We start from the raw sequence: 25,838 nt of genomic DNA on the forward strand, positions 1-25,838 counted from the left end.
GATTCAAGAAATTTCCCCACTACTGACGTCAAACTGATCGGCCAGTAATTTGACGCTAATGCTCTGTCTCCCTTTTTGAATATGGGTACTACATTTGCTAGTTTCCACAAGTCTGGCACAACTCCCGTGTCTAATGATTTTGTAAGTAAATTTACGATTGGTCCGCTAATCTGCTCCTTACACTCTTTCAAGACTCGAGGGAAAGTTTCATCCGGCCCTGGGGATTTTGTCTTCTTTAATTTATTTATCCTCTTAAGAACATCCTCTTTTCTGATAGTGATATTCTTTAATTTCTCTTCTTCCTGTCCCTTAAATATCAGTTCCACCTCTGGAATTTCCTCGAGAATTTCTTCTGTGAAAACTGTTAAAATGTAGCTGTTCAATGCTTTGCTTTTTTCCTCACAGCCATTGATCACTTTCCCCCTCCCTGACTTTAAAGGCCCAACTTTGTCTTTGACCTTTGTTCTATATACCTGGAAAAATCCCTTGGGATTCGCCTTGGATTCACTTACTATTCTGATTTCATAGTCTCTCTTTGCTTTCCTTACATTTTTCTTAGCATTCCTAGATCGTTCATTATACCTATTTCTGAGCTGCTCCTCCCCTCCCTTTAATTTCTTATAAATTCCTTTCTTTATTCCTATGTCATATTTAAGTTTTCTGGTCATCTACCTTGGCTCATTCTTATTTGACCTAATTTTTCTGTATGGTATATTTTGTTCTTGTGCTTTATGTAGTATACTAGTGAATATAATATAGCCATGATCAATTGTTGTGTCATCTATGACCTCACCCCTTCCTACTGGGGACTGACCTGACTGTTTCCAGTTGACCTCACTTAGGTACCTTCTTAACCCCTGATAATCCGCCAACCAAAAGTCATTGTTTTTCGTTTTCCAATTTAGGGTGGACCAGATTTCTCTGTTATCACTATTACCTAGTTCTTCCCCTACTGTGATAGCTCTGATAATATTTTCTTTATCTGTCAACTCCTCCTCCTGCTGACCGCGCTGTACATACTTAATAAGTGGCACCTATTATATCTATCATAATAGCTGAAAAATTATTATCCAAAATTTGGCAATGATATGCAGACAAAGGAAAGAGCAGTACTGTGGAGATGCTCACCGGCAGAGTATTTCCAACAGCTGCCCGAGTCTCCATTGCTGCAGCTGCTCTGTTCTCCTTCACTCGCTGAGCTTGTAACTCTTCTGTCCAGTAAGGTATAATACCACAATCTTCTAGCTGTAACACGAGCTGTCTGAAGCGCTGATAGAACGGAGCGCCTTTCCTACGTGAGACAAATAAGAAACATCAGTAAGGCCGTAAAAACCCTCGTAGTTGACGGCCAGGAAATAATCTGTAGTAGGAAGAAAGAAGAAATACCAAACATCTTGAATAATACATTTCATTTTACAGATTATTATGCAAATTATCGCATTAAACATAAAAAGGAGCCATATCCGTACCTGAATCCCCATCCAAAAGCAGCAATTAGGACAAGCCCATTTTTGCTTATGTAGAAAGGTGATTGGCCGAAGTTGTCAGTGTAGTAGGAAGCAATTTCGACTTTTATGTGGAAATTGATAGTAAGAAATGAGTAATCCCCCGCCTTCACCTTCTGAAGCGCCTCTTTCGCTGTTAGTGTCTAGTGGACGTGGATTTGGTAAGTTACCTTACTCTAAGATATTAAATGCTATAAAATGTGTTATGTTTGTGTTAAAAATACAGTGAGTATAAGTTACATCAGATGATTTGACAAGTTAATGAGAAAATCTGAGTATACTTACGAGCTGGAATCAGGCATCTGCTAGTATACATTTTTAGATATGTGAGAGTGAGTCTAAGAATAGTCATCTATATACAATGAACTTTTCCGCCACATGGAATTTCATTTATTTTATGTAAAAATAATCCTCTGTATACTGACCTCCATTTCCTTATATATTTGTTTCACTATTGGGTCAGTGTGCCTCAGGAAATACAGCAGGACTCCGCCCTTTAATATCCAGGGTTCAATACCCCACTTCCAGTTATTCCGAGCCAGCAAATCCTCGAAGTTTTCAGGAGGTTGGGACTTCCCCTGGACTGTCAGGTGTGCAATTAGTGACGAACGAAACCCTGTGGTGATGACCAGACAGAACACCAGCCACCATCCTACCAACACCTGTGGAAATTAAGTAAAGATGACGGACAAAAAAACATCCACCAGACAATTCGTGTAAATATAAAGGCAACCATCACACACCTTAGCCAGTGTTATTCTGTCGTTTGTGCTGTTCCAAGTTCAAAGAATTCTGCACATTAAGGGGATTCAGTTATTTTCCATAACGTATTCTTTCCGAATTTAAATTACATAACAAAACCAAATGTATTGGGTATCATATATCTAGTACATTATGAAAATGGTTAGGAAGGTGTTCGTCTTTTTACAGAGTATAATTATGTGAAAAAAGTTTCAAATCTAATAAAATTTTCAGTATTTTTTTTTAAAAAGTTACCATTGAGTCACAGGGAAATGTATGGCATATCAGCAGACGCTAAATCACCAGAAACTCACACAAAACATCTACCTGGCCTGAGATATTGATGGAGGGCTCGGGTGGTGGCTGCTCGAGAAGCGCCCCCCAACCGTAAAGGAGTGCGGTGTCAATCTTCACACCACTCCCTCCCGACACCCAACACCAAGCCTCTTGCAGCATCCATAAAGTCACTCCCCAGGCAAAGACACTCACCAGCAGCGCTAGCCACAGTTCTCCTGGATTAGTAGTGAGGTAATGTGCTGTTATGGCTTCAGAGATTAATTTGATATCCTCGTAGACTCTTAGACAGAATTTCCTAGACGATTATCCTACTCTACTTCGCAGCAACAAAGGATTTGGTAGCGGAATCTGTTGCTACCTCTACACAGAAGCTCTTAAGGCAGCGGTTCTTAACCTGGGGTAAGTATATCCCAAAGGGTTAAAAAAAAAACATTGCTAGGGGGTAAATAAGCCAAGTCTAAAATAATGCAATTTTAACTCCTTCATCGGCAAAAGACTGTATTGACAAAAGACAAATAAAGGATAATTTTTAGCTATAATTTTCACCCTTCTGTATGATAACCTCATTGAAAGCGTTTCCCACCCTGCTACTCAGGTAATTTACAATGTCTACTCTAGTCTATTTCCTTAAATAATAGCTTATTACTCCTATGCCATGGGGATGTTTTTTATGGAGTGCATGGGGGTAAATGACTGCTCATGCCAACATTATGGGATAAATGGCAAAAACAGGCTAAGAACCCATGTCTTAAGGTGTGTAAGATACAAAGTATAATGGGGAACCATCTATGGTTCAATTTCGCTAATCAACCACCTCAAGGCTTCACAGACAAGCCGTCTGAGACATTAAATACATTTTATTGTGACCTTCCCGACCTATCTTACGGACACCGAACGTAACCTAGAGGACTTATGTATGAGTATTAATAACTCTTTCCCTCACCACCAGTATGGGTCTCTCATCTTTCCCTCACCACCAGTTCGGTCTCTCATCTTTCCCTCACCACCAGTACGGTCTCTCACCTTTCCCTCACCACCAATACGGTCTCTCATCTGTCTCTCACCACCAGTACGGTCTCTCATCTTTCCCTCACCACCAGTATGGTCTCTCATCTTTCCCTCACCACCAGTACGGTCTCTCATTTTCCCTCACCACCAGTACGGTCTCTCATCTTTCCCTCACCACCAGTACGGTCTCTCATCTTTCCCTCACCACCAGTACGGTTTCTCATCTTTCCCTCACCACCAGTTCGGTCTCTCATCTTCCTCTCACTACCCAATGCAGTCTCTCATCTTTCCCTCACCACCAGTACGGTCTCTCATCTTTCTCTCACCACCAGTACGGTCTCTCATCTTTCCCTCACCACCAGTACGGTCTCTCATCTTTCCCTCACCACCAGTACGGTCTCTCATCTTTCTCTCACCACCAGTACGGTCTCTCATCTTTCCCTCACCACCAGTACGGTCTCTCATCTTTCCCTCACCACCAGTACGGTCGCTCATCTTTCTCTCACCACCAGTACGGTCACTCATCTTTGCCTCATCACCAGTACTGTCTCATCTTCTTCCCTCACCACCAGTACGGCTCTCATCTTCCTCACCACCAGTACGGTCTCTCATCTTCCCTCACCACCAGTACGGTCTCATCTTCCCCACCACCAGCATGGTCTCTCATCTTTCTCTCACCACCAGTTCGGCCTCTCATCTTTCCTCACTACCAGTACGGTCTCCATCTTTCCTCACCACCAGTTCCGGTCTCTCATCTTTCCTCACCACCAGTTCGGTCTCTCATCTTTCCCTCACCACCACTACGGTCTCTCATCTTTCCTTCACCACCAGTAAGGTCTTTCATCTTTCCTCACCACTAGTTCGGTCTCATCTTCACCACCAGTCTGGTCTCTCATCTTTCCCTCACTACCAATACGGTCCCTCATCTTCCCTCACCACCAGTATGGTCTCCCATCTTCCTCACCACCAGTACGGTCTCTCATTTTCCCCACCACCAGTACGGTCTCTCATTTCTTCCTCACCTCCAGTTCGGTCTCATCTTCCTCACCACCAGTACGGTCTCTCATCTTCCCTCACCACCAGTACGGTCTCCCATCTTTCCTCACCACCAGTACGGTCTCTCATCTTTCCCTCACCACCAGTACGGTTCTCATTTTTCCTCACCTCCAATTCGGTCTCTCATCTTTCCCTCACCACCAGTACGGTCTCTCATCTTCCTCACCACCAGTACGGTCTCTCATTTTTCTCACCTCCACCTGGTCTCATCTTTCCCTCACCACCAGTACGGTCTCTCATCTTTCCTCACCATCAGTACGGTCTTCATCTTTCCTCACCACCAGTAATGGTCTTCATCTCCTCACCATCAGTACGGTTTCTCATCTTTTCCTCATCACCAGTACGGTCTCTCATCTTCCTTTCACCAATACGGTCTCTCATCTTTCCTCACCACCAGTACGGTCTCTCATCTTCCTCATCACCAGTACGGTCTCTCATCTTTCCTCACCATCAGTACGGTCTCTCATCTTTCCCTCACCACCAGTACGGTCTCTCATCTTTCCCTCACCATCAGTACGGTTTCTCATCTTTCCTCACCACCAGTACGGTCTTTCATCTTTCCTCACCACCAGTACGGTCTCTCAACTTTCCTCACCACCAACACGGTCTCTCATCTTCCCTCACTACCAATACGGTCTCTCATCTTTCCTCACCACCAGTACGGTCTCTCATCTTTCCTCTCACCACCAATACGGTCTCTCATCTTTCCTCACCACCAGTACGGTCTCTCATCTTCCTCACCACCAGTTCGGTCTCTCACTCTTTCCTCACTACCAGTACGGTCTCATTTTTCCTCACCAGCAGTACGGTCTCTCATCTTTCCCTCACCATCAGTACGGTCTCTCATCTTCCTCACCACCAGTAACGGTCTCTCATCTTCCTCACCACCAGTTCAGCTCTCACTTTCCCTCACCACCAGTACGGGCTCTCATCTTTCCCTCACTACCAGTACGGTCTCATCTTTCCCTCACCACCAGTTCAGTCTCTCATCTTCCTCACCACCAGTTCGGTCTCTCATCTTCCTCACCACCAGTACGGTCTCTCATCTTTCTCACCACCCTGGTCTCTCATCTTCCTCACCAGTACGGTCTCTCATCTTTCCCTCACCACCAGTACGGTCTCTCATCTTTTCCCTCACCACCAGTACGGTCTCTCATCTTTCCCTCACCACCAGTACGTCTCTCATCTTTCCCTCACTACTAGTACGGTCTCATTTTTCCTTCACCACCAGTACTTTCATCTTTCCTCACCACCAGTTCTCTCTCATCTTTCCCTCACTACCAGTACGGTCTCATCTTTCCCTCACCACCAGTACGGTCTCTCATCTTCACCACCACCAGTACGGTCTCATCTTTCCTCACCACCAGTACGTCTCTCATCTTTCCTCACCACCAGTACGGTCTCTCATCTTTCCCTCACCACCAGTACGGTCTCTCATCTTCTCACCACCAGTACGGTCTCTCATCTTTCCCTCACCACCAGTACGGTCTCATCTTTCCTCACCACCAGTAGTCTCCTCATCTTTCCTCACCACCAGTACGGTCTCTCATCTTTCCCTCACCACCAGTACGGCTCTCATCTTCCCTCACCACCAGTACGGCTCTCATCTTTCCCTCACCACCAGTACTGTCTCATCTTTCTCTCACCACCAGTTCGGCCTCTCATCTTTCCTCACTACCAGTAACGGTCTCATCTTTCCTCACCACCAGTTCGGCCTCATCTTTCCTCACCACCAGTTCGGTCTCTCATCTTTCTCACCACCACTACGGTCTCTCATCTTTTCCACCAGTAAGGTCTTTCATCTTTCACCACTAGTTCTCGGTTCTCATCTTTCCTCACCACCAGTTCGGTCTCTCATCTTTCCTCACTACCAATACGGTCTCTCATCTTTCCTCACCACCAGTACGTCCTCATCTTTCCCTCATCACCAGTACGGTCTCTCATCTTTCCCTCACCACCAGTACGGTCTCTCATCTTTCCTCACCACCATTACGGTCTCTCATCTTTCCTCACCACCAGCAGGTCTCTCATCTTTCCCTCACCACCAGTACGGTCTCTCACTCCTCACACCAGTACGGTCTTTCATCTTTCCCTCACTTCCAATACGGTCTCTCTCATCTTTCCCTCACCAGTACGGTCTCCCATCTTTCCCTCACCACCATACGGTCTCTCATCTTTCCTCACCACCAGTACGGTCTCTCATTTTTTCCTCACCTCCAATTCGGTCTCTCATCTTTCCCTCACCACCAGTATGGTCTCTCATCTTTCCCTCACCACCAGTACGGTCTCTCATCTTTCCCTCACCACCAGTACGGTCTCTCATCTTTCCCTCACCACCAGTACGGTCTCTCATCTTTCCCTCACCACCAGTACGGTCTTTCATCTTTCCCTCACTTCCAATATGGTCTCTCATCTTTCCCTCACCACCAGTACGGTCTCTCACTGCTAAAATACCGGCATTCAAGGCTGCCAAACTAAATTTGCACGTAAAATTTACAAAATACTGTAATTTCGTTTTTCAGATATTTGTAAAAGCTACATTTCATGTATATATTGAAAAAAAAATACTGACTGCTTGACTGTATTATGGTGGGCATAATAATAATGAATATAGGAACACATGTAGGTAGGTTTCCTATAAATGCTGAATTTAAATGTGTTACCTACTATGTGGTGCCGACAATTTACACTCACTTTATAATTCCACAGTGAATTTGATCGAGAGGCTAAGTTGTTAAGTAGTGGTAGAAAGGCTTTTAGGTCCTCATTACATGGCCAAAGACATATTACACCATCTACATATCTAAACCAAGCTGCTTAAGGTGGTAAAATATTACTGAGTAGTTTCTTCTCAAAAAATTCCATATATAAGTTGCTTAATACTGGTGAAAGCGGATTACCCATTGCCATATCAACTTTTTTAGCATAATATTCTCCATTGAATTCAAATTTACAATCCTTAACACATAGTTTGAAAAGTTCAATGAAGACATTGTTTGTGACGGGCAAGAGAATCTATGAGGAACTCCAGTAAATCATCAACTGGGACCTTTGTAAAGAGTGATGTTACATCAAAACTGACCAGTTTAAAATAATAATTAATGTGTAAGTTATTGAGTTTATCAACCAGATCCATATTATTCTTAATATTAGAGCCAGAAATGTTGCCAACTAGGGGATTAGTAAAGAAACTAACCATTTAGACAACTTATAAGAGATTGACCCAACTGAGCTGATGATGGGTCTTGCTGGGTTATTAGGCTTGTGGGTCTTGATAAGACCGTACATGTATGGCAGTGGAGGGGACGTTGAAGAAAACTGTTTAATGAGATTATCTTTACCTCTCAACAGAGACTTAAGTTTTTTGTTGAACTGGGTGTTAACGGTGTTGAGAGGATTATTTATGAGCTTAGAATATGTTGCAACATCACATAAAAGGTCATTCATTTTAGAAACATAATCATCTTTGTTTAAAATCACTACTGTGTTGGCTTTATCTGCTTTATTAACATGTAAATCCTTATTTTTCTTAAGGGCTTGGATTGCTTTGGTAAATCTTTCTGGACAATTTAGAACACAAGGCTTAGACATAGATTAAACTGTATTTTCTATCATTTAACAGTTTTGATAAGACAATTACTTTCACAACCTGAGTACGAATTCGAAATATAAAACCCACCTGCAAAGGGTCTTATCAGCGAGAGGTGTTGAGGAAGGGGAGTGGGCTTAAGAGAAACTATGCTCATCACGTCAACCTTATACGCAGAGAGGAACTCCATGACTCTGATGCGCTCTGCTAATGTAGCCATAGGTCCAGATACGTCTATTTCTTCTCGCTGGAGTTGACCCACCATCCCGCTAAACCTGCCGTCCTTTTGTAGGCCCCAGGAACGTTCAGGCTGCTCACGAATCTCAAAGCTGTTAAGTGATATTAATGTTTAAGGTATAGTTAAATGGGTAATTATATCGTGAAAAGGAGCACGACAAAATGTAAATATATAGTTATGTAAGATCAATTAAATATTCTTTACACAAAGTACTAGATTATTATAAGTAGCTGAAATGATTATGTACAATACATATTAGCTCGGAGGAGTTTGCAAAGGAAGTGAATTTGAACGATCCACTTGAGTTACTAGTTCCTTCAGAATCTGCGATTGGGAGTCATGTGAGGAAATCTATCTTCGAAACTAAGATTTGTTTATTTACCGAAAGTTAGAATAAAACTACCTCATAGTAAATTAGTAAAATTACCAAATATAAATAATTATAGTAGTTCAGGAGAAAATCATATGACAATTAGTTTTTTTCGCGCGCTAACAACCCACGTGACGGACAATGAAGAGAACGCCTGTCACCCACCAATGCAGTCAGACGCGCCGGTTACCTCTCTTAATTATCGGTGGTCCATGGACTTCAGACAACCAATAAATACATCGGTATTATTTAAACTGTGTATGGACCCATAGAAGATAGAATATCTCCAATCAAGACTTCCGAAGCCATGATGTAGTGAATTATTACCATCCCTACAATCGAGAATGTTCACCATACTCAAGGTAAAGTATCCTTTACTTATTTTGTGTCTGTAGATTTAAAGCTAACTAATTCTGGCTTTATATCGTTCGAGTGCAAATCTACAAGAACAGTCGAGTTCAGTTGTGTTGTGGCCCTAACATCTGATAGTGTAAAACGACTACTTTTAACATCTGCGATACGATCAAAAGGTAAAGGGTATCTTTTCACTTGTTGCCACTAAACAAATCTTGTGAATTTTATAGTTGCAATTAATAATTTTGAAAATTCTAAGACACTTTTCTTCACTGGTATTTCCGGCGCGAATTACGTTTAAGCGAAATATTATGTATGTTCGTACGTGGCGCTATACACCCTGAGCATCGAACAACGTAGCAGTACACACCCTGAACAGTATACATCAACGACTGTGGAGCGCCCCCCGTCAGGTTAGGTTAGGTTAGGGACAAAATTGTTTTCCCATGTTTTGTTGTGTTTTGAACACTTTTTTACCTTTATTTTTATCGCAAATCTCTACATTCTGATTTATTTTTATTTTTTAGGGGATTAGCTCACCTGAGCACAGAACTGACCCGCATCTGGGCCTGGGGGAGAAAATATAATAATAATAATAATAATAATAATAATAATAATAATAATAATAATAATAATAATAATAATAATAATAATAATAATAATAATAATAATAATAATAATAATAATAATAATAATAATAATAATAATAATAATAATAATAATAATAATAATAATAAATAAAAATAGATAAAAATTATAAAAAAAATATACAAATAATAATAATAATAACCATAAATAAATACAAAAACGAAAAAATCAATCAAGAGTGAGAAACGATATACAGTATGTATGTTGTGTTGTCAAGAGTAAGAGAAACAATTGAGACCCTGCGATTGTGTGTAAATGAGGCAGAAAGTCAGATTAGCAACCTGGGACTTGGTCACAATTTTTGTGATGCCATATAGCAACAGGGTCTACCATTAGACAACACATTATGCTTCCAATATCTTCCCAGGCGGTAGTTTGGTAGCTGCCTACTACCTACTGCCTTTATAGTGGCACTCGTAGACCTTTTGTTATGTACGTATCCCAGAGTATTATTGGTGAAAATATTTAGAACTAGGGTAGAGTAAGATCTCATCTTTGTACCTCGCGTATTTGTAAGGGGTTGCGGTTGCTTCACTAAACCCTTTCCGGCATACTATATTAATTTTTGACAAATTATGCCCATAAAAGTCATAGGGTAATGTAAGTGGGATATAAAACTACGCTGCTTATTAAAGATGCCACAGTTAAATAAGGAGGCATACAGAACATAATTAGTAGGTAATGGAAAGGATAAAGGATTATAATTATTCTCTCCAACTGTATGTCTCCAATTTCTCCTGCACTCACAACGGCATATAGACTTTATTAGCATTTATTAACACACTCGTGTGTTTCCTATGTGACTGTGGAAGAGGGGCTTGCATTGTCATGTGGAAAACGTCAAACAGGCAAAACAAATCGACAATTCTTGATAAATATAAATTCTATAACTCCCCAATATCTTATTATTTATCTGTAATTAGTGTTTTGATTATCGAAAATCTTGAAATTCGTGATTACTACATACGTACAGGAAAGGTTCATCAACCAAAAAATTACCTTATATTAAGCTTTGTGGAGAAGGTAGAGAGTAGTCTGGCGTCAAGAGAGTCTTTGACTGTGACTATTGTGCCCGGCTCTTCACTGTGTCGAGTATAGTCCATGTAGGGGAAGTATGGTACTGTTGAGAACTGCATCTTGTGTCCCATGAAGTTATGAAACTGTTCTGTTGAAAATAGCATTATTCTTTCAATATTTCTATAGGGACCCCGTGATTAAGTTACTACTATAATATAACTTCTAGGAATACCAGAGCATATAAAACCTAATCTGAAAGTGGAATTGTAAATTGTGTATGTCCTTTGTTGAAACAGACTTCATTCTTAGAAATAGAAATTCGCTTAGTAATACAAAGCCAGGATTACTGAAGCAGTACTAACTTAGGAAACGGGATGAAAATATACAACATATTGAAATGGTCGCATAAATCGAGCCAGGGAAAATATGGACGACACTGCTAATGAGGCAACTTAAGCAGTAACTCAGTCAGCATTAACTTCATTACACAAATTAAAAGATACGATCAAACTATGTTAAGTTCTTAAAAAAAATGTAACATGACCAACTATCTACAATATATATTTTCATTGTTTTACGATAAACGATCCACCATTTACTCATCTCAAGTTACTTCAGTCTCATCGTGTAAATATAAACTTCACCCTTGGCTCACATCACTGTACAAGTGAGTAGAGCGGTACCGTTCTTGCCTCTCAAGCAAGATGTCACGGGTTCGATTCCCGGGCCGGCGGAAGTTGTTTGGGCACTCTTCCTAGCCCCCATTAGTCCCTGTTCACCTAGCAGTAAGTAGGTACTTGTTGTAAATCGAAAAGTTGCGAATTCGTATTCAGGGAAAGTTGTTGGAGCTTCTAAACTTGAACTGACACAATCCGGAGGAGTGGTGACCCGAGGATCACACACCCAACACAGACAAAACACCAATACGTGCGCTATGCGCTAACCAAATAAACGCAGTCGTGTAAAGCCACGGCTCTATCTCTCCCACTACAATTCCCTTCCTAACCTCCTGCTCCTTCCTCTGTCATCTTCCCTGCATGACTTTCGCTACCAACAACCTTTGGAGCTTCTAAACTTGGAAAAAAGTGAGAGAAAACAGTTCCTACATAGAGATAAAGTGAATAAGGAAATAGATATATGATAAGAAAATATATGGTTTAAGGATAACGGAAATGTGTGCCTGCACAATTTTGTCGAATTTCTCAAAGTTTGTTATGCTACATAAACATTGAAAATTGTTCCACTATTTAATTTAAACATATTCTTCGGGCAGGTCGGTTTTAAGTCAAATGAATTAAGAAATTTCACAATTAATGATAAAAACTTCACCATGAAAGAAAAGGTTATCAGCGTGTTGGGGGAGAGAGGTGAGGTTCCACTGGTGTATAAGTTGAACGTCCGCCTTCCCGTCGTTGCACGCTCACTCACTGATGCTACCCGGGGAGGAGAGAGGTAAGTGTTTGTATATATTCATCTGAAGAGAAAACATATTTGACCAAGGTAGACTACTATGTCTACAAGACTCTACATGGTCTCCGGCAAGATGGCGACCAAGTTATCTTAAGTGAAGGAAAAAATAAGGGTGTGCATCCCATAAGTTCACAGCAAACGTCATTGTTTTAAAGACGTACTGCTGACCTTGCTGTGTTAGGATCTCCCTGAGGCGTGAGTTATCGTAACGCTGTGGGGTGTGAAGGGGGAGGTCGTGGAGGGCCAGGTAGAGGCCGTGGACGGTGTTACGGAGACTATGGTGGAGGAGGACGTCCTTCACTCCTGCCGTCCCACCCACCACCACCACCCGCGTCTCTGGCATCTTCCACAGTCCTGCCGCCTCTGCCAACCTGCGGAAGCAGTGGTTGTATTGGTGCGACCTTTTGTAGTATGAATGATGTCTATTTGAAGATGTGAATTACACGAAAGCGCTTGGGAACTTCGTGTTTTCTTCTTTCCTTGTGGTTATCAGCATATCAGCTTGGAGAAGGTCGTGCCGATCGTGCTCCCGCTAGAGACCAAGGAAAATGGCCGCTTTGGATCGTTGTGCCGTGGGGGAAGAGGAGGGGAGTGTGGGGAAGGACGACCTCCTTGCCACGCTGTTAAGGCAGCTGGGGCAGTTGATGAGTGAGGTTGACACTCTAAAGGGGGAAAATGAAGCCCTCAGGACGGAACTCCTTCAGGTAGGTGTCCTGCCTAGCAGGACACCTGCGAAGGAGGAGCAGGCGTGGAGAGTGGTTGTCTCCAAGGGGACTAGGGTCAGGCTTAGGAAAGCTGACCAGGGTGTGGAGTGCAGTAACCCTTACCAGGTGCTGCAGGAAGCTGGAGAGGAAGAGAAGAGGCAGGACAGTATGGATCAAGGAGAGGAAAGGGCAGTTGTACAAACCCTGCCCACAGGTAAGGTCGTGGTAGTTGGTGACAGCCAGGTGAGGTTTATGGATAGGGCTTTTTGTGTGAGAGATAGGAAACGTAGGACTAGGGTATGTTTTCCTGGGGCTGGAATAGGGCATGTAGCCGAGAGGTTAGACAGAGTTTTGTCAGGGGAGGGTACCAATCCAGTAGTGTGTCTTAGTGTGGGAGGAAACGACATTGGTAAGGTTAGGAGTGAGGAACTTTTCAAGAGGTATAGGGAGGCGCTGGGGAAGATTAGAGATAGGGGAGGGATCCTGATAGTATGTGGTGTCTTGCCTAGAAGAGGGGTTGGTCGTGAATGGCTGTCCAGGGCAATAAGCTATTAATTGCCGACTGGAAAACATTGTGCAAACAATGGTTGGGCATTCATTACACGGCAACGATTTTATGGCAACGACTACCTGTACTGTCGCGACGGAGTACACTTGTCTCGTGAGGGGTAAAGACGTTGTCTGCATCCCTGAGCGAAATTGTCAATCAAGGGGCTCGCCAGCAGAGAGGGGTCGGGGAAAATGGGAGTCAAAACAAGCAGGTCCTGGGAAGTAGTGAAACAGAAGTAGTATAATGCTGAAAATATAGTTATCATAATAACAAACATCAAAGTAATAAATGTAAACAGATAGAAACGGAAGAAATATATTGAGTGTTTATTATACTAATAGTAGAAGCCTGTGTAACAAAAATGTCGGACCAGCTCAGGCCATTGTTAGTAAAGAGAACATAGATATACTGTAAATAACGGAAACATGGATAAATTCAAACAGCAAGCATTTTTTAGCAGAATTTCATATTCCAGGATATAACCTATTTAAATTTGACAGAGTAGGAAGGAGAGGTGGCGGTGTAGCAGTGTCATTAAAAAGCTACAATAAATCAAACATTAAAACAAATAGCGACAATGAAAGTATTTGGGTAGAGATTGGTGAGGGCAGTGAATCCGTAGTCATTGGTGTCATATATAGACCACCTAATTTGAGTAGGAACGATGGTAAATTGCTATGGGAGGAAATAAAGAAGGCATCTGATAGAAACAATATATGTATTCTAGGCGATTTCAACTTTTCAGGCATAGATTGGAAAAATCAACTTAGCGATAATGAATCTGAAGATTTTCTAGAAGTAGTACAAGATAGTTTTTTATATCAATTCATAAACTCGCCCACTAGAGGAAATAATATCATCGATTTAGTTCTCAGTAATAATGAAAATCTAGTAAAAGATGTTGGGATTGGAGACGAACTAGGAAACAGTGATCATAAAGCCATATATTTTAACATAATGTGGGATGGCAGGAAGAAGGAAAATTCGGCCTTGATCCCGGATTTTAGGAAGGCTAATTACTGTAGCTTAAGGAGAGACCTAAGGGATGACCCTATGGTCAAAAGATTAATCCCCCCACACCTCCGGAAACTGTCAACTTAGGACGGGATAACCCCGAATTTAATTTAGCAGCTACTTATGAACAATTTATTGCGACAATCAATAATGCCCAAAATAAACACATCCCTAATAGAAAATTCAGATCACTACGGAACCAACCAAAATGGATGAATAATAGACTCTTAGATCTTCTAGGGAAAAAGAAAGGAGTATATAGAAAAGTTAAGAAAGGCGAAAATCACTTACTTGGTTACTATCAGAACCTAACAAGACAGGTATAAACAGAAATTAGGAAAGCAAAGAGAAATTATGAAATCATGGTAGCAAACGAATCGAAATATACCCCCAAAGCTTTTTATCAACTGTATAAATCAAAGGTTAGAGATACAATAGGTCCCCTAAAAACTACGACAGGAGAAATGACTGATGATGAGTTAGAAATGTGTAGTACGTTAAATAGTCATTTTCGCTCAGTATTCACAAATGAAAACCTAGCACAGTTTCCAGAAGTTCATAAGGTATATAACGACAGTATAGAAAATATGTTGATGAATATCAATATTACTAGTAACGATGTGCTTAAAGTAATTAACAAACTGAAGCCTCATAAATCGCCTGGTCCAGACGAGGTATATGCTAGAATATTAAAAGAATGTAGAGATGAGTTGAGTAATCCATTAGCAGTTTTATTTAATAAGTCATTAGAATCGGGCCTAGTGCCAGAAGCTTGGAAACTTGCAAATGTAGTTCCGATTTTCAAAAAAGGTGATAAATCAATTGCATCAAATTACCGTCCCATTAGTCTCACGTCAATCATAGGCAAGTTGCTAGAGTCAATTATTGCTACGAAAATCAGAAGCCACCTCGAAACATTCAACTTAATTCATTCTTCTCAGCACGGGTTCACCCAGGGACGTTCTTGTCTCACAAATTTGCTTAGCTTTTTCTCAGAAGTATATGAAGCGGTAGATAATGATAAGTCATATGATATATAATTTTATTTAGATTTCAGTAAAGCATTCGATAGAGTCCCTCATGAGAGATTGATGATAAAGGAAGGTAAAGCACATGGAATAGGTGGATCAGTATTACAAAATGGATTAGGTCATGGTTAGCTGGTAGGAAACAAAAGAGTCCCAGCATAAATGGATTAAAATTGAACTGGGGTGCAGTCAAGCGGAGTTCCCCGAGGGATCTGTATTAGGCCCTCTGCTGTTTGTTATATTCATTAATGATCTTGATTTAGGCATAACTAGTGAGATTAGTAAGTTGCAGTGCAGTACGAATGGGAGAGTGATAGAAATTCAGACTAGTGACTGAACACTTTAAAGAATCAGAATACCTTGGTAATTCAGTAGACTGGCAAAATGAATTTTTAATACTGATAATAAATGCAGGTACTGCAGATGGAAGCGAATACAAACGTTGAAATTATAAACTAGGTACTTACAAATAAAGAAACTCAGTTTGTGAAAAAAAGATCGGTGTGTATTTGAGCCCCACTTAACGACTTGAAACCCTAAAGAAAACAAGTAATATTAGCGTTCATAACAAAGGCAAACAAGTTCTTGGGGGTTCATATCTAGGTCTGTGAGTAGCAAGACTGCTGACGTTATCTTGAAACTTTACTACTTAATGGTAGGGCCACACATATGGATTATGCGGTTCAATTCTGGTGTCCTTATTTATAGAATGGACATAGATTCTTTGGAGAGAGTACAAGAAAGAATGACAAAATGATCCATAATATTGAAAGAAACCTTCCATATGAAGAAAAGACTGAAAAAAGCAAACTTACATTCATTGGAGAGGCGGTGGGGAGATATGATGAGAGGTGTAGAGTGGGTAAGTGGGATTAGCAAAGAGGGGTAAAATGGAAGATGTTCTGAAGCTCAGTAATAACAAAATAAACTAGAACAAATATTTCAAATTAGATAAATTCCGATTCAGAAAGGATATGAAGCAGAAACACTGGTTTGATAATGGGGAGTTGTGGATATGTGGAATAGGCTACCGAGGTGCTATAGTTAATAGAGTTGTGGATATGTGGAATAGGCTACCGAGTGCTATAGTAGGATCGGGGACGCTAGGGAGCTTCAAGACGAAGTTGGATAGGCACATGGAAGTGCTGGGATGGGTGTGAAAGGGATCTGCCCTGTATGGGCCAGTCGGCCTCCTGCAGTATCCCACTTTCTTATGTTCTTATATGAAAGCATTTTAGAAAAAGCCTGTTCAGAAAATAATTAATATCAATATTTTTAAAAAGACAATTGAAAAATAACATCATTTATAAATAGTACTGAACCTTATAACCAATATATGAAATTTGACAGTGAAATGAAAAGCTTTGGTTCATATTATAAAACAAAACAAAAATAAAGGAAAGGAAAATAAGCAAATTTTGCTGAGTGAGACTTTTGCTGCTGCACCAACAGATATGTTATATCAGGCTTGTATTTGGTTGTGAAGAGAGCTATGCATGCAGCACTAGTTTCATGAGTAAGTCAACTCCTATAATTTGACTTGACAAAGTTCTTCACTGAAACAATGACTCACATGAATATGTAGATGAAAATACTGTTAATACTGCCATTGCTAAATTTTTCAGACAGTCAAATGTTTCAGGAATGGAATTCTAGAGTTTCAGAACCTCATTTACTGCAATTCTCGGCGCTAATCCAGTCACTAACCGATCTCTTTCAATATTTTCTAGTTCAGCTCTTAAGTCGACAAATTTTTGCCTCCAAATTGAGTTGTTTTGTAAATCAATCAATTGTATCTCAAAATTATCCATATCAATCCACTGCAACATTTCCAAATTCAGTTTGTCTAATGTTACAATGTCTGCTGCACAGTTTATGAATTTTGCACTTTCTTCAAATGACCTGAACTTAGTAAATCTTAAAGAAAATTGTCCAGTAGTTGAATCAATGATGCTCAAAAATTGCATTTGAAGGCTCTGAATGTCTGCTTTCTTATTAATTTCAAGATCAGTCATGTGTTTTTTTAGGTTTGGGAAATATTTAAATTGCTATTGTCGATATCACTTTTAAAAATTTTCAGTTTGATTTCAAAGGCTGTTATGTTATCAAACATAACATCAAGTGTTTTGCAGGATCCCTGTAATTTGGTGTTCAAGTCATTTAAATGTGAGGAGAAATTTGTAAAAAAAACATGAATCGTTTTCTTCTATGTCACAAAATATCCAGTGTTCACTCACAAACAACTGAAGGAAAATATGAGCAGAGCGAAGCCAATGCCAACCGTTCACTTCTATTGTTACCCGAATACTGATGTGTACACTGGGTCGGCAGGGATTTAAAAACGTGTCATCCGAAGTAAAGTGTTCTCGCAACCGCCCAGCTGACGCCAAACTGGCATGAGACGTGTCCTGTGAACGCTTCTCACTGCTCCTGGTTGGTAAAAATTCATTCGCAGCAATATTATGGGTGAAGTTTAAAAAATCTTGGGGCGGCAGTTCATGCCTCCTGCCAATAAAAAATTTTCGCGTGCCACCTTGGGCACGCATACCATAGGTTCGCCACCCCTGCCCTAGTGACATCGGGATTACGCTTTACAATGCGATTTTTTATTGTAATTATTACCTGAGGGTAAGGTAGGTGTCGTTACTGTTGCTGTTAGTGAGATCAAGGATGAGTCCCCAGCAGGTAGTTCTATCGTCTCCCCACAGCCCCTGCAGGAGGTGGTCCTGGGTCAGCTGGTCCTGGGACAACACCCATCCTGCCTCAACTACCACGCCAGCCTCCACACCCACACCCATGTGTCTGATAGACGGAAGTTAACAATATTGTCATTCACACTCAATTTTAATCGTAAATACCATGTACAGAAGCAGAAGCATTATTGTAACAAGCAGGCAAGTGGGGCTATTTAAGCAATTATTTGAGCTGCATAGGGCAAATGAAACTCCACGTTGTAGAGTCTGACATCAACAATGCTCTAGCTGACTTAACTATATGATGACGACCAGGAAGGTTGCTGGAACACTATAAAACGATTATGTAAAGTATGGTATCAGTTGATCAAGATATACAATGGTAGAGGCAATTGACACAAACCATAGCCACTATTATAGGTTAAAATAATATTAGGGATATAGCCAACTAAAGCATAAAATAGAGTTACCTGTCCATTAGAGGCGTGAGTGTATTATGGAACTACACTTACTAGAATTCAGCAGGGTGCACGTTGTTCACAATATCTATATTATTGTTCACTTATAAAGTGTAGCATCACCAAATTAAAGCCTTTTGTGAATCACTTAAAAATGGACGTAAGAAACCAATAAGAAGCTTTGTTTCACTTACTTTCAACTTATTTATATATCCCCTTTTCAACGAACAGCTGTATCAGATGTTATAGAAATGGGTACTAGAATTATAAGAATCCAAAGGCATTCTAAAATCTTAAAAACAAAGGAAGCGTAGTTACCTACATAAAGATAACAGAAAATAAAATACGTCAGTATCATAAACGAAATAGTACATATGTTTCACCTTATTATACTGGAGAACACGTGTGAGTGTTGTGTAGTGGTGATGAGCACCAGGTGACAGCCGGTGAGATGGTGCTTCACTACCTGACCCACCATCACGCCCACATCCACGCCTACCTGCTCCACGGGTTCAATCACATCTTCAAACGATACGGAAGTAGTGCTCACAACCATAGCAGCAATCATCACTATATGATTGCAGAGTGACACCATCTTTTTCTGGAATGTGGAGGGACATTTGGATTCAGTATGGTCCAATATACTTAATCCTGCCCATATCATATTGTACACTTCTACACCCCCATACTCCCTCTCTTCACGCGCGCACACACACACACACACACACACACACACACACACACTCACACACACACTCACACACACACACACACACACACACGCACAGTCACACCAGAAGAGACTGGTGATTCAAGGACAATTGGGATTATTTTCCGTGAAGTCATTGTAGATGTTTTCTTTTCCTTCCAGTCTTCTTTTATATTACTATATAATGTTTGTTTATTCTCATTTAAAAACACGCTCCCTTCTGCTCATCAGGTGAATAATGAGAGCCCAGTAATCATCGAGTAATCCCTCTCTAAATCGCTACGTGACATTGCTGGGATAAGTAATTCAGTGTTCTGGAGTCTCCGGTGGTTTCAATAAGCCTGGAGTCATTGCTGGGGCCCAGGTATACAACATATTTGCTTTTCTTTGTTTATTCATCTGATGTAATAAATTCTAAGTTTCTGCTTGTCTTTGCAATTTCGCTCTGTGTATTTATATATAGTAAATTTAAAAGATTAACAATTTAATGTTTTGATGTTCATTGATAAAGAATACTGTATGTTCGTAAGACACTCATGCTGGCATACTAAGGTTATTTCATGTTTTAGGTCTAATATCGAGAGACATTGTCAAGATGTATACCAAATAATAATGTTGCTCTTATCCATATGTGGTGGGTGTTGTCATTCATATATATATATGCAAGTAAATCACTGTAGGTGCGCGTGATCTAGGTATATGCTGATAACCACAAGGGAAAAAGAAAACACGAAGTCCCCAAGTGCTTTCGTGTAATTCACATCTTCAGGGGTGAGTACAGACTAAAATAGAAGTGCAGAACAAGTTAAATATATATATATATATATATATATATATATATATATATATATATATATATATATATATATATATATATATATATATATATATATATGTAATATTCAGAAATTTCAGAGTAATTTCAAATGCCCCGCCATTAGCGATACTGAGCGTTCAAGGTCATCTGAGGGGAGAGAGCGCTGCCTGCTCATAGCGAGAGATTGCGGAACTAGGCCTATATGATATTAAATGTAATTCACCGAATTAATAATGATGCGATTCATGAAGTAAGGGACTATTATTGAATTTGAAATTATTATAGATCGTTTATCAGTCTGAATAATGTTACGGGTGTCCCAAGGAGTTATTAGTTAGGCGGAAAATATGTCACGTAGACCTAAGCTAACGCCTTGAGGAGACGCGACGCTGGCTAGGTCTCAGTCGCGGGAAGCATTCACACAAACAAGACGTCCCTGCGCGTCTGTCACAGAAATAGTCACGTGGCCTAGTCACCTGTGTTGCGCTATTGCCGTATAACAAGTAAGTCTCATGCGATCTCAGACAGGGTTAGATAGGGCAGTGGTAAAGTAAACTAGAGCTAACAGTGAGTTAATTTCAGGGTTTCTGTCAGAACCCACTTGACTGGAGTTGACTGGAGTTGACCGGAGTTTGACTGCGAGAGATTGACTGCCGTTTGAGACTGCCGTTGATGATTGAGGGTGGCGATTGTCGCCATTGGACCGATCAGAGTAGGCCTGTCACTGTTTAGCGGGGTACCAAAGGATCTCTTGAGGGAATCTAGCCGTCTGGGTGCCCAGCTGACGTCGGCTCACAACACCACATGTCCCGAGCCGCTTAGTGAAACCCTCTTGCTAACGGGAAGCTAAAGCTCCTCTCAACTGCACAAGGTCTGATTGGCTCACTCTCTTCCTGCCCATGGACGCACTGGGAGTACACTGAGGCTATCTGAGTATATTAATGGTCACACACTGAGACCGTGAGTCTAGGACTCTAGGAGATACCTAGAGGAACATTTTATCTTCCTTATTACGGGTGTAGTTAACACCATTCCTCAGACTGATATTATCTTGACGTGTGTAGTTTAATAGTCCTAAATAATTTTGATAGTATTGTTTTTGAATGTTTGTGCCATTAAGTGGAACCAGAGTGATGCTGTGATTTGATTCTTTTAATGCATCTAATTGTTCTTCATAATTCTGATCTCAGGTATAACCTTGTTCCCCAGAGTAGTGGTTAAGTTAGGTTAGGAAGTGTGCATCTGTTGGGGTGCTATTATTTTGTTGAAAGCCCTTAAGGCCTATTCATTGTAGAGTATTTAATTTCTTAATTTTTATTACCATTTCCTCAGTGACTGATATTATTTTGTTGAAAACCCTTAAGGCCTATTCATTGTACAGTATTTAATTTCTTATTTTTTAATGCCATTTCCTAAGTGACTGATATTATTGTGTGAAAGCCCTTAAGGCCTGTTCATGTGTGCAAGCAACATTTCTTAAAACTTCAAATTTATTGTTGCCTGTGTTTCTAATAATTTCTATATCATGTATAACTTTTATTCCCCAGAGTAGTGTTTTAAGTTTAAGTTTAGAGGTGCGCATATTGGTGTACCATTATTTGATTGTGTTTGTAGTGTTGGAGGGAATATAAGTGTCTAAATTTTACAGTGTGTCTCATTCATCCCAGTCACAGACGCTATCCTTCCACGGGTCACGGACAATTCATTTTGTTTAGTAGATTTAAGTGTTCTTGTGCTGGTTCGGGATTTTTCTCAAAGGGGCGCTTCCACTGCCATTACCATCTATTAAATTTTAATAAACCCCAAGTCAAGTGAGAAATTAAAGTCCAGTAAATTCCGACCGGTTACATATATATATATGTATATATATATATATATATATATATATATATATATATATATATATATATATATATATATATATATATATATATATATATATATATGTATATATATGTATATATATGTATATATATATATATATTGTAAATTTTTATGAGTTTAAGGATTAAAAGGAAATGATCTTTATATTTAATTTTAAGATAACTGAATTACAAACATTAAGTCGAGCGACACTAAATGCATAACATATTATCATAAGTAATAACATCTTAAATGAACCAAGATGTGGCTATGAGGCTTCATAGCTTAGGCTAACAGTGCTCCAAGTTTTCTTGTTTTTTTAATTGGGATCAGTCCACCCGGGCACAGGTCACCGACCCACATCGTACAACATAGAAAATAACTACATCATGTGAACACAGTAACATAAGCGTATAAAATAAGCAATCCTACCACACAGTTGATGGATTTCATGTAGGCAACAAATCTATGAATATGTTAAGACAAAGGGCGTTTTATAATTGTGCTATATACAAATAACGAGAAGATTTATAATGAGTCTAAATTCGACTTTATTTGATTTAATTTGATTTTCTCCAATTTATCTGTATTATGGGAATTATTAAAAAAAATCAAGTTAATATCAGTTTAAATAACCTTCCCTGCCCTACAAGGTAAGCTTTTTCTCAGTCTAATATCACCGAAACCTCGCTGGTTCACCATATATTGACTCCGTGACACTTACTACAATATTAATAACAAAAACATATATATTTAGCCTCTTTACAAAATTCTCTCTGGATATATAAACATGGTATCAGATAATAATTTGTCCCTATACAGAAATATTCTCTATCTCATATAACACAAAGCTTGAACTATGAAATATCATGGCAAAATGTAAAGATTACTTCTGCATCCACTACATCACCAGCGACCTACACTCATATCTAGTGAGTCATACTTCCTGACTCACCTCATCACCAGCGACCTACACTCATACCTAGTGAGTCATACTTCCTGACTCACCTCATCACCAGCGACCTACACTCATACCTAGTGAGTCATACTTCCTGACTCACCTCATCACCAGCGACCTACACTCATACCTAGTGAGTCATACTTCCTGACTCACCTCATCACCAGCGACCTACACTCATACCTAGTGAGTCATACTTCCTGACTCACCTCATCACCAGCGGCCTACACTCATACCTAGTGAGTCATACTTCCTGACTCACCTCATCACCAGCGACCTACACTCATACCCAGTGAGTCATACTTCCTGACTCACCTCATCACCAGCGACCTACACTCATACCTAGTGAGTCATACTTCCTGACTCACCTCATCACCAGCGACCTACACTCATTCCTAGTGAGTCATACTGCCTGACTCACCTCATCACCAGCGGCCTACACTCATACCTAGTGAGTCATACTTCATGACTCACCTCATCACCAGCGGCCTACACTCATAATCATTCACCTTTATTCACTCTAGTGTTGTAAATCAAACTCTCACTCGTAGACGATTACTTCTTTATATACAGCAGATCAATGTTTTTAAATTACACATGGTCGTCTCAGTCTCTCTTCTCGTACATACTGACAGAGAATATTTGAATAATGCTGAATTTGCGTCAGTAACCAATTCTCTACATATTTGGAGCAGTAGATGAGTTGATGACTGCGGGAGGGATCAACTGTTGCTGCCAGGGACTGGTGTTGAGACACAAGCGTATTCTCCTCGCATGAATTCTGGTGAAACTTTTTACGGTAAGGTCTTCTCTCCACTGTACCCTCCTGCCTCCACTGCTGTATACATCTATACACGGTGGACACGCTGGTCTGTGATTTAAGGGAAATTTCTCTAGCTGACATACCATACTGCCACAGCCACACAATCTTAGCGCGGTCTGCTGAAACAGGTCGTTTCTTCAGCTTTAGCTTCTTCATGCGGCTCTGTCAAAAATATTTGCGATGTACTGTACACTGCATGTGTCTGTACTGAAAAAGTCTTGTTGTTAGTATATTAATATGTATTCTATATTTCTGTAATGAATTAAATCTTTGTTATTATTTAAAATCACGAGCATGAGACTGTAGGTACAACTATTGAAAAAGAATAATCACAATAAAGGAATTGTATTATTTTTATATATGATTGTTTAGTCATTTGTCCGTTCTTTTCATTTCCATTTTTCTGGACCGTATTATTTACTGTAGTTATTACTATACAAATGTACATTCAAAAGCAGTTCTTTCATTGGTTGTCTGAGGACCCTGCAACTCCGAAGGAAATGCTTTGGTTTAGTTAACTCACACACCTATTAATATTATTTTCATTATTAGTACTAAAAGTACTGTAGTATTAGTATTATTACCTGCTATATTTGCTTTACTTTTATCATAGGGTTGACTTTATTACTCTGTTATTAGTACAATCTGGTTAATTCTATTAAGCACTATTCAGATTCCAGATTGGGAGATCGATATCGCAAAAGGTTGACCTGCACTTACCTTATATTTTCACGAGTCATGGAATTATTTTTCATAAACAATAGGGTCCCCGTAAGCAGTAGTATATACGTCTCGATAAATAGGGATACTTGCGAAATAGGGATAATTTAATATTTTTCCGTTAATAAACGAAGTACTCTACATATAATCATGATATAAACTATATATGAACAGAATCATTACTATATTAATTGATTTAACTTACCCAACAATAATATTACCTTATTTTATTTAGGTAAAATTTATCATTTTATGTTAGTAAATAAACGCTTTCTTATATGAAACAAATTGTTTACCATATATGAAACAATTACAATTCACATCGGTAATACATAAATTAAGCCCCGGTTTGTCGCCGCACACGTAAGTTCTAGGCTCCATCTGGACGATTCTCCCTATTTTACCGATATATATATATATATATATATATGCAAGTAAATCACTGTCGGTGCGCGTGATCTAGGTATATGCTGATAACCACAAGGAAAGAAAACACGAAGTTCCCAAGCGCTTTCGTGTAATTCACATCTTCAGGGGTGAGTACAGACTAAAGAAATACAAACCAAGGTGTATATATACAGAGGAGGGTGAGACCAGGTCCACAATGGTCAGGTATTAGGTAATGACCCTACTAATCTTTAAATAGCACACAACGGTTGGTGGTCAGGTCAGATGGTCAGGTGACCCGACCTTCTCACCTGGTTACAAATGTTCTTAATTACAAAATTGTCCAGCTTGTACATGCCGTTACTCAAATTCATGTCTTATTAAACATACCGAAGCATTCAACATGAATTTGAGTAACAGCATGTACAAGCTAGTTATTAAAACATTATTCAGAAAGTCGAGTCTGTGTATTCTGACAACTGTTAAGATTAGTAAGTCATTACCATACCTGACCACTGGGACCAGTCACCACTCCTCTATACATACACCAATGGTTTGTTTTCTCTCTCTGTCACCCTGAAGATGTGAATACAGAAGCGTTATCAGCATATATATATATATATATATATATATATATATATATATATATATATATATATATATATATATATATATATATATATATATATATATATATATATTATAAACTTTTTTAGTTTGAAAAGCATTTACAAAATATTCACAAAGTAAAAGTGAATGATGTACAGTGTCTTGAGCACAATACTCACAGTGTACTTCCGCTGGCGGCCACAAGCAAGTGT

At 39.7% G+C, this 25,838-nt stretch overlaps 2 protein-coding genes across 2 annotated transcripts in view; both read right to left on the reverse strand.

The window, feature by feature from the left end:
* The window catches only part of LOC121873938 (probable glutamate receptor), a 23,218-nt gene extending 10,984 nt beyond the window's left edge, over positions 1 to 12,234 (reverse strand). Inside the window, exons 1-7 of the mRNA XM_042377818.1 lie at positions 12,153 to 12,234; positions 10,806 to 10,971; positions 8,287 to 8,525; positions 2,574 to 2,758; positions 1,931 to 2,167; positions 1,470 to 1,648; positions 1,129 to 1,291 (exon numbers count right to left, since the gene is read on the reverse strand). Of these exons, the coding sequence (XP_042233752.1) occupies positions 1,129 to 1,291; positions 1,470 to 1,648; positions 1,931 to 2,167; positions 2,574 to 2,758; positions 8,287 to 8,525; positions 10,806 to 10,954 (1,152 nt within the window). The 5' untranslated portion in view covers positions 10,955 to 10,971; positions 12,153 to 12,234. The remainder of the gene's footprint in view (positions 1 to 1,128; positions 1,292 to 1,469; positions 1,649 to 1,930; positions 2,168 to 2,573; positions 2,759 to 8,286; positions 8,526 to 10,805; positions 10,972 to 12,152) is intronic.
* On the reverse strand, positions 11,046 to 25,838 carry LOC121873939. The gene is made up of 6 exons (XM_042377819.1): positions 25,806 to 25,838; positions 19,124 to 19,341; positions 18,212 to 18,391; positions 12,462 to 12,664; positions 12,153 to 12,256; positions 11,046 to 11,075 (listed from the first exon to the last, which is right to left on the reverse strand). Exons 2-6 carry the CDS (start codon positions 19,333 to 19,335, stop codon positions 11,046 to 11,048), a joined length of 729 nt encoding a protein of 242 aa, XP_042233753.1. The 5' UTR covers positions 19,336 to 19,341; positions 25,806 to 25,838.

This window comes from Homarus americanus, unplaced genomic scaffold, assembly GCF_018991925.1.
Source record: "Homarus americanus isolate GMGI-L3 unplaced genomic scaffold, GMGI_Hamer_2.0 scaffold25827, whole genome shotgun sequence".
NCBI lineage: Eukaryota > Metazoa > Arthropoda > Malacostraca > Decapoda > Nephropidae > Homarus > Homarus americanus.

Excerpts from the sequence above, each read along its gene's own strand:
- LOC121873939 (XM_042377819.1), bottom strand. The coding sequence starts at position 19,335 with ATGGTGTCACTCTGCAATCATATAGTGATGATTGCTGCTATGGTTGTG. Across the intron at positions 18,392-19,123 it reads GTGTTCTCCAGTATAATAAG|ACACATGGGTGTGGGTGTGG; the intron begins GTGAAACATATG and ends TCCGTCTATCAG. Across the intron at positions 11,076-12,152 it reads TGATAACCTTTTCTTTCATG|ATTAGGTTTTATATGCTCTG; the intron begins GTGAAGTTTTTA and ends TTCCACTTTCAG.